The sequence below is a fragment of the Malania oleifera genome, chromosome 3 (genome assembly GCF_029873635.1).
Source record: "Malania oleifera isolate guangnan ecotype guangnan chromosome 3, ASM2987363v1, whole genome shotgun sequence".
NCBI classification, from domain to species: domain Eukaryota; kingdom Viridiplantae; phylum Streptophyta; class Magnoliopsida; order Santalales; family Ximeniaceae; genus Malania; species Malania oleifera.
This window is the reverse complement of record NC_080419.1, coordinates 1,677,749-1,687,276: the sequence shown is the minus strand read 5'-3', so window position 1 is coordinate 1,687,276 and position 9,528 is coordinate 1,677,749. Positions and strand designations below refer to the sequence as shown.

The 9,528-nt window shown below is 37.0% G+C and overlaps 1 protein-coding gene across 1 annotated transcript; it reads right to left on the bottom strand.

Annotated features, from left to right (window-relative positions):
• Positions 1-596: 596 nt before the first annotated feature.
• On the bottom strand, positions 597-8,895 carry LOC131151695 (YTH domain-containing protein ECT4). The gene is made up of 8 exons (XM_058103044.1): positions 8,645-8,895; positions 7,415-7,478; positions 7,123-7,267; positions 6,946-7,019; positions 6,352-6,837; positions 2,296-2,844; positions 1,984-2,196; positions 597-1,559 (listed from the first exon to the last, which is right to left on the bottom strand). Exons 2-8 carry the CDS (start codon positions 7,460-7,462, stop codon positions 936-938), a joined length of 2,139 nt encoding a protein of 712 aa, XP_057959027.1. The 5' UTR covers positions 7,463-7,478; positions 8,645-8,895; the 3' UTR covers positions 597-935.
• Positions 8,896-9,528: the final 633 nt, after the last annotated feature.

Sequence of the window (9,528 nt, the reverse complement as noted above, 5' to 3'; positions counted from 1 at the left end):
ATACATTTCATAAATAAAGTGCTTTTCTTGCACAGTATAAACTAGTTCTTTTAACCTAATTTGATCATTTGACACTTGAAAAGAAGTGCAATTGTTAAAAACACCCTTCTACAGATTTTCTAACTTGACAAGTGATTTTGACCAAACTGACAGTTTTGCCCTTTCCTGCAAGATATTTTTCCTTTCAATTTTTCTCTGCATAATTTTTCAAAAATGGTATACACAAGCCAAAGGTAAATAACATCAACATGAAAACAGTTATAGCAATGGCAGGATCATGCCAGTCGACCAGAAAATGTATCCATCTATTGACTCTGCTTTAACCCCCACAATTGAATTTGTTAAGACCACCCCCCACAATTGAATTTGTTAAGAGAACAGTTCCCTTGTCTGCCTACTAAACATGCAACAAAACAAATCCAGCCATAGCAGCAAAGCTGTTTTTCTTTCTTTCATGTCATTCTTTAACAGTAGGCAATTCATCACTTCATCACATTCGGAGGATTATTCCGCTTATTCATTAATTGTACCTACCATGCATTTTCCATGCAACAGGTAAAGCAACCACAAAGAAAGTGTGATAAGAAATGGAAATGGAAGGAAAAGAAAAGTATCTCTATTTTGAATCCATTAATGGAAGGGCTAAATGAAAAAGAGAAAAGTTTTACACTCAGTATTTCCGATAAATTTTCAGCCACCAACACCAATAACCCCCAACAAAAGCTAAAGATATCAGTATTCTGCACCAAAACAGCATATCAACCCACTGTAAGATGCAAAAAAAGAGAAGGAAAAAAAAAGGGGCGACCTTGAAGCAACCCATTCAGGGTTTACAAGAGACTTCTATCATGAACGCGCCAATATTGCTATGCATTACATGCTCCACCCCAAAATGAACTTACAAATAATCACGAAACAACACTGCATTTTTAATGTTAGGATCCACCTTTCACAAAACCCCCTGACTTGTCTTTCTGCAGAGCTCTAGGATCGAGCGGAATCGTCCCAACTGTAAGAAAACCTGAAGATTCGGCAAATCCATTAACTTTTATAGGCATTGAACCAACTGTCACAACATCAACCGGTTCAGTAGCCGAAGGAGTTGAAGCAGTGTCAGTCGAATGTTTGAGTTCACCCTGCTTTGGGCTGATAGTGAGTGAACCAATTTTTAATGAAGATACATCGTCTTTTGATTCAAATTCTACGTGCACATCATTTTCATCCCTACTAGTTAGGTTTGTCATGTTTGTAACATGGGGAGTCAGGGAAACCTGTTCGGTTGCTGTAGCTGCAGCATTCTCTGAGCTGTTTGCGTCATTGTGCTGACTAATTTTCTCAACTTCTCTCGAATGGGAGTCAACACCACTACTAAGCTTGCGTGGGGGGTCTATTGTGGTTACGAAGAAGGGACTTTCGTAGCTTTTAATAAGTAACCTGGCTTTCTCTTCTTGCATGATCTTCTGACGATTTTCGTAGTACATAAAATCATCAAGTAAAGATGTCCTGAGAGTGTAATTTTTGAATATTTTCAGCATCTCTAGACCTTGCTTGTACCTTATCTGCAAATAGACAAAACAAATTTGAATCTTCAGATAATCAAGTTGGGATGAGCCCTAACAACTTTTAAAATTAAAAGGTCACATGTAAGGCAATGGAAATTTACCATGGCAGAAAATGCAAAGTAGACCACAGAACACATGTGTCTGTGTGTGTATGTGTCTAAGAGAGAGAGAGAGGCGTTCAAAAGGCATAAAGCTGTCTCATCGTTTTATATATTAAGCTGTTTTTAAATTATACAATGCAATAGTATTAGATTTGTGTGCACTTCTAATATTTAACCTAGTTCTTATCATTGTGGGTTCAACATATGTTCCACATAGATTAGATATTATACATATATTGGCACAAAATAGGCAACCTTATTAGAGCAAATTAAAAGCCAGAAAAAGTAAAATAATACAACCAATAAAAAGACAAGCTGACCTCTTGTGTATCTCTACTATTAGTTACTGGCTTATTCTCATTGTTCTCCAATATGATGTGCCGAAAGTTGGCATTTGGCACATCCTTTACAAAATGCCACTTGACAGGGAAACTTCCACTCCATTTATCTTGCTGCCAAAAATCCATATCCTTCTGGAAATCAACAGGACCAATCATCTCTGCAACACCGCAGAATTGGCCACTTGCGTTGACCTGCAATCAGATTATGAGAGACCCTTGCATCAGTATTACCTAGTTTAAAAAATGATTTAAAATATGAAAACAAAGTGATGCAGTGTCAATTGAACTTACAGAAAAGAACAGGAAAACAGGACAGCGCCTGGACTGCCCTGCAGCTACTCGCTGCGTATCTTCATAAGCATTATTCAGCTTCTTATTCCCGTTGGGTGTAGATGACCAAACATTATATTTAATACTCTTGTGCACATCATCCTCGCTGTAGGATTTGATTACAAAGAACTTTGCATCCAAATAATCAACTGAGAAATCATCCCTGTTGTACTGATCAGTATAAATAATTATGTTTCCTTGTGCATTACTATCTCCCACCTTGGTTGTGTAGGCTTTAACAGACAACTGATTTTTTGATCTGTTGGTTCTAGGACCACGATTCTGCTCATTCAATGCATCTGGATTCCCATTTGCATCATTCAAAGTTGTGCCATAGTGGTGGTACTTTGGCCGAAGCTTATCTACAGGAGCCCGTCCATGAGCACTTGAACCAAAGTCAGACAAGCCACTATTGAAAGGGAGAGCAACTTTTAGCTGGTTACGATGAGACAGTACCTTCCCATTTGGCATGCCATCAATGGCTTGAATTGAACCAGAAGCACTTCTACCCTGCAAAAACATGTGCAAGTGAAAAATCAATCTCTAAGCTCTGGTAATGGTAGGAGCAAGAATGGATCAAAAGCTATAAAAAAAAAAAAGATTCAGTGGAAAATCAAGAGAAGTTTTTAAAACTTTAAAAACAGGCCAGGATCTCACAAAAAATATTTACAAAAAAAAAATGAAACATCACAAACTTTAAACACCACTTAGGGAGTCCAAAAAGAACAATAAGGACAAAAATGCACTAACCAAACACCCTTAAATGTTTCTGAAAAAAACCAAAACCTCCTTTGACACCGATATCTAGTGAACATAATTAACTCTGCTTTTTTTTGGACTTTTACCTTTGTCACACCAAAAGAGCTTGAATGAAGTTGTTTCTAGACACAAACTTGTCAAGTTTTCAAAAACTGGAAAGGGACTAGTGAAGCAGCATTGTGTGATTTATAAATTGACATTTATTTCCAGATAAACCTAGTTGATTTGTAAAATGGACATCAAAAAAGCTTTTAAGAAAGTTCTAAGGATTTTCTTTTGTATTTCCTGAAGAGAATAGGATCAGATCCAAATGGAGTAATTGGATCAGCTTTTGCATTTCTATTGTTTGCTATTTCAGTTATTGTTAATGGAACTCCCAAGTTTTCTTTAACAACGCCTCGGGCCTCAGGCAGGAAGATCCTCCATCTCTAATACCTGTTCATCATTGTTCTGGAGGCCCTCCAATGTGATTGGGAGAAATATGGAAAGAGATTTCATACGGGGCTTTAAGAGGGGGGATTAATCCATGATTCTGATATTGATTTACCTACTTATGAAATCATACAAATATTTTTTTAGAAACACAATGAAAAGCAGCTAAGGCACTTGAGGTGTGTGTTTCTCTTGTTTGAAGATGTCTCCAGTCTCAAAAAAAATGTTAATAAAAGAGAAATTATTCCAGCAAGAATAAGGGGAATGCTTACCAGATAGTAGCTAATAAAGGTTGAGACTTGTGAGGTTGGCAGCCTACCATTGATGCACTTGGGCCATCATCTAGATGCCACTATTAATGCCATGGAAAGATTTGAAAAAAAGGCTTGCAGGATGAAGAAAGAACTTTTTTCCCAAGAGAGGTTGAATAAACCTAATCAAAAACATCCTTTCCAGCCTCCCTACCTATTTATTGTCACTTTCGCAATCCCAGTTTTGGTGGGAAAATGTTTACAGAATTTCAGAGAGGTCTCTTATATGGCAACAGCAACCGAACAAGAAAGTTCATTCAGCAGGGTGGGATCAATTATGCTCTCCCATCCAATCAGGGGATCATGGGCCCAGGCATTTGCAACATTTTAATCAGGCTCTACAAATGAGCTATTCTAACGCAGGATAATCTCAGGAAAAGAGGCATTGTACTTGTACCTGCTGAAAGAAAATTTATGCTAAGATGGGGGAGAGTGACAACAACATTCTGCTGCACTGATAATTTTACAGGAATGTTTAGATTCTGATTCGGCAGAGCTTTGGTGTTGAATGGGTTATGCAACACCCCCCCCCCCCTTTTTTTTCTCCTTAGCTAGAAATTTACAGGTTGCAGACAGAAAAGGCAAGCAGGCATTAGGAATATAGGATTAGAAATTCAGAGGAGGTTCCCCTTTGTGCTTTTTGGTGCATTTGGAAGAAAAGATATAGAAAAGCAACCAAGGAAAGGAGGGGACCATACAGAACCTGAAAACTGGATTTAGTATTCTCTTCTCGCTTGGATCTCTGGGGATTTTGTCAAGGTTCTTATCTTGGATTGAGTTGGTGCCCTTAAACGGATACTCGCTCTTTTATTATCATAATAAAATAAAACAAAAAGGCACAATAGAAGTGAACATTCTTTATGTGGGTCCAAATGTCTAATTCAACTTCTACAATCACCACTGTAAACGCCAGTAGTAACCTTGCTGCCACTACCTCCCACAAACAATCCAACCTATAGTTCCCTTCCTCTTCATCTTTTCCTATTATCTTGTGCAGCCTACCAACAAATCAACTACATAGTACTTCCATAGAAACCACTCCAAGCATCCATGACAACCCAACATTGCCATGATAATACAAACACCATCAATCATCTTCAGCTTCATTTTCAAATCTTCAATAACATCAAAACCCATAACCTGGTAACATGAACAGTATCATCATGAACAGTACAAGTAGTTTACAAAGTAACCCACCACACATCGCCATCACAATGCTAACCAAAACCCAACTCACCCCCCCTGCAAATTGCCATCTTTGATCAAAATACACAAGCCATGCCACCATCAATTCTCGCTCTCGCACTCTCTCACAATTGGTTTCAGGAAAAAAAAATCCAAAACTCATTTCAGTTTATGCATCAACAGTTCAACACCCATTACCATCAGCAGCCACTCAATGGTCACCGCCACCATCCCATCCACCTCCACACACTAGTTGCATGATCGCATCACACTGCTGTTTGCCAAATACCCCACAACTACTATACCTCAACACAGAGCACACGTGCACACCTCCTGCAATTTTGACCATACACAGCCACCATCCCACATGAATGCCTTGATCATATCATCGCCAAAAGGACCAGCTACGGTTAACTGTAACTCAACCCAATCTTGCCATGGCCCAAAATTGCAGTATCTTTTATCACTGGAACACATCATGAAGATCACCACTAACACACTACTGCTGTCACCCTCATCTCCTCTAGACACCCATTTTTATTAAATTGGAAGTAGCAATCCACAGGTATCTCACCAAAAGGAGATAAGGAAAAAGTGTCAACTAAAGGGTATCGGTGTCATTTTATTAGCTAACCTCAAAATAAAGTCCAAAAATCTGGTAAATTGGTTTTATCGTGCCATCTACTTTCCATCTTACTTGTAAGTCAACTCACAGAGGAGTATCAGTAAAAATAAATGCTAAAGTCTTCAAAATTTTAAAAAAGCCAGAGGAAGTACATGTATTTTGCTCTATGATGATGATGATCATAACAGTAAAAATAATATTTCAATGATCCAACATATCTGCAAATATATATGGTTTTAGGGAAAGGCTTTTGAATTTCCATACAAGTTAATTAAACCAAATGTAAAGCACCTTAAACTCTATCACTTGACATCTTGCGTCAACTCAAGTTACTCAACCACTTGAAATCTAGCTGACACAATATCAAAGGATTCATTAAGTAAATTTTTAGTCAAAGAGACAAAGGGCAGCTTGATAGTGAATCTAGGTGCCCAAAGTTGAACTGCAGAATCTTGAATATATTAAAAATAAATGTATAAAATAGAAAATTATATAGGATTTTTAAGAATAACAAAATAAAATGCAGTAGTGGGCAGAACATCAACTCCTCATACACTGACAAGGTCAGAGAGCTCTTGTGCAAGAGCCAATTCCACATTGATTTCAAAAATATTTGCCCATTTCAGAATACTGAGAATTCCACATGACTTATAGGAAAAAAGGGAATGTGTTTGCAACTCAAATATGTCAGCCAACTGCTCATACCTGAAGAATGTGCGATGAAGCTGGATTGGGAAAACTACCAGTCATTATGCTTCCATGTGTTACAGGTTGATTACTTGATCCAGCATTGGCTCTTGACCCTTCTGATATCTTTGTCAATGAATGTGTTTCATTTGAAGCAGGCCTTTGAGGTGTCATGGATAAGGTTGGAGATGCTGATGAGAGATTATGTTTTAGACTTGGACGAACAGCTCTACTAGCAGCAGATGCACCAGGGTCTAACGAGGGGTCTGTTGAACTATTTGGGACAATATCTGGTCTAGAATGGGCAACAATTGGGAAATAAGCAGGTGAAGAAACAGTGTTCTGATAAGGGGGGACAGTGTAATACTGTTGCGTCCCTACAAATGGACCATCAACTCCTATCATAGCTCCAGGTATGAAAGGATTGTATGGGTTGTATGGAGACTGTGCATATCCATAGCTAGGTGTATAATATACAAAAGGCAAATTATCCGTTTGCGCACCCTGAACAGGGAAGAGGAAAGGAAGTTAAAACAGCCATAAATAAAATGCCACAAAAAAAAAACTGATATACAAAAAATTTACCAAAAATGAAAAGGAAACCCAACTCACCGCGTACTGGACATCAAGACCATCTAGACCAAAAACCCTATGGTGGTCATCCCATTCGCCGGGCGATTCAAATCCTGACCACATTCAATCAATATGACGCACAAATGAGACACAGTAAATCATCATCCCATCAAAATCTACAAATATATACATACAGAGAAAGAATTACGAATTTACCTGTACAGTAATACCCATAGTTGGTGGCATGAGGATAATACAAGCCCTGTTCAACAACAAACTCCGGGGCCCCCTCGTTATACATAGCTTCAACTTGTTCAAGAACTGGAGTTGTTAAATGTTGGTTTGACTCGGTACCCTGAATCTGAAAGCCAGGACATGAAGATGTCATTGATTGTTACACCATAAACAAAATCATGAGAATACACAGCACACAACTAGTTTCAGTAAACCATTTGAACAAAGATTTAATTTGATTGAAATATTAATGAGATTTAAGACAAGGAACTACAAGATAATTTTCTGTATTCCCATGTTCAAAAGCATTATACATTTCCATTCCAGGGCTGCCACCACTGTAGAAGTAGAGAGGAGAAATGTCAGAAAACACTACAATCAAAAGTAACACAGGAGTAGAAAATGACAATAGGAGGAACAGAAAAATTGCAAATTTACTCATTTAAATCTCAAATTAATAAAATGGCATTAAGTTTTGAAATACAAAAAAGTACAAAAACAAAGCCCAATGCCCAATTTCAAAACAATTTTTTTTAAACTTCCAAATGCAATTAAAGTTACCAAGTGAAACCTTGCAATAACTTGAACACAGATAATAAACAAAAGAAACTCCCATGTAGTATTCTAACTGTGCCATATTTATAACAATATAAATACTTCAAGAACTTTATCTAACTTTTCAGTTTTCCCAACAGCCAAGAAGAAGAAGAAGAAGAAGAAATGGCTCGTTCCCTTTTTGGTGGAACGGGCCATTCATGACAATCTGTCACTGTGAACAGATCCAGAGGTTTCAATGCATGCAAATCGTGCACTGAGACATGAGGACCAGATTTTGGTCAATAAAACATCCAAACAAGAAGCAGAAAAAAAATACTATTTCAATACCAATTTTCTATTAACCTATAAATTATAAAAGCTCTTAACGGCCAAAAAATTTATACACCAACAACTCAAACAAGAAATCAGAACAAGTTAATAAGAATAAATAAATATGTCAGAAGACCAGTCATTCAGAAAACACAGGCATCATTATTAAATTACAGAAGGGAGAAAAACTTGAAAAGAGGTTGTGGCGGAAAAGATTGACACAAATCATTTTATCATATAGAGAATCATACATGATGTTTCCAACTAATAAAATCAATAGCTCCAGGATTTAAAATACCTCACCAAATTAGGGCAAGCACTACACAAACTTTTAAACCTCACGCATGCCTAAAACACTGATTCAGCTCTCGAATTACAAAATAGCAGGACAAAACTCATATGAAACAACAACGAACAATTATTAAGGCCACTAAAACTCGAAACAAATTTTACTAAAACACTGATTCAGCTCTAAAATGACATAATAAGAGAACAAAACCCATGTAAAACAATAACGAACAAGAATTAATGCCGCTAAAACTTAAACAGATGTCAAAGCAAATATTGGAAATGAATTCGAGGTTTGGAAAACGAATGAAAAAGAAAAAATTCATCTACAGGGACGAAAAAAAATTACCAGAAAATAAAAACAGGCAGATTTAAGCCATGTATGAACTAGGAAACTTTTGAAGACAGCAAATGAAGGATGAGAGGGGATAATTGAAGGTTCTCAGCATCATCTTTTGAAGGAAACGCGCCTACGAAACCCTAACCCTAAGGGGGGAAAAAGAGGCGCCTCGAAAAGTGCTGTTTCGGCACAGAGAGAGGGAGCGAGAGAGAGGAGAGAGGAGGGAGGAGGGAGAGAGAGATTCCCGTCCAATACGAAGCGTTTTGGGAATTTTCAGTGGTTTTAAAGTTTTAAGGGCCAAATGTACCCCTGATTGGCCGTGAAAATATCGAGACTGCCATTAGGAAATAAAAACATTTCCGCTTTCCAGGAAGGCGGGGCTGTGATCCGGGCGGGGATAACATGTCACACCGTAAATATGGGAAGGCGATTATCCGTTAAAGGTCAAAACGACATCGTTTTCTCCAAGCACACGACGTCGTGTGTCATTTGTTCCATACTATAAATGAACATGATCGTTTTTATTAATTAAAATGAGAGTAGTAGTTTCAAACGTGTATCTTTTCTTTTCATTGCCTAAAATACCCTCTTTATAATTTTTAAACTAAAATTAAAATATTTTTTTAATAATTAATAAGTTGGTAAATAATGTTTCTTAAAAATTAGTCATTCTATAATTATTTATAACTCTCCTAAATTTAGAAGTGTGGAGCCCATATTCAAACGTAATCTGTATTAAATGCTAATAGCTTGTATAAGGATTAGAAAAGCTTAAAAAAATAAAAAATAGAAATATTGTCATTATAAATCAAATGATAATACAATAATTTGTGTTAATCTATAAAAAACAATGAATATATAATAATTATTCTCAAGTTTTAAAATTTTTATTC

Excerpts from the sequence above, each read along its gene's own strand:
- LOC131151695 (XM_058103044.1), bottom strand. The coding sequence starts at position 7,462 with ATGGAAATGTATAATGCTTTTGAACATGGGAATACAGAAAATTATCTT. Across the intron at positions 2,845-6,351 it reads CTTCATCGCACATTCTTCAG|GGTAGAAGTGCTTCTGGTTC; the intron begins GTATGAGCAGTT and ends ATGTTTTTGCAG. Across the intron at positions 1,560-1,983 it reads ATAGTAGAGATACACAAGAG|ATAAGGTACAAGCAAGGTCT; the intron begins GTCAGCTTGTCT and ends GTCTATTTGCAG.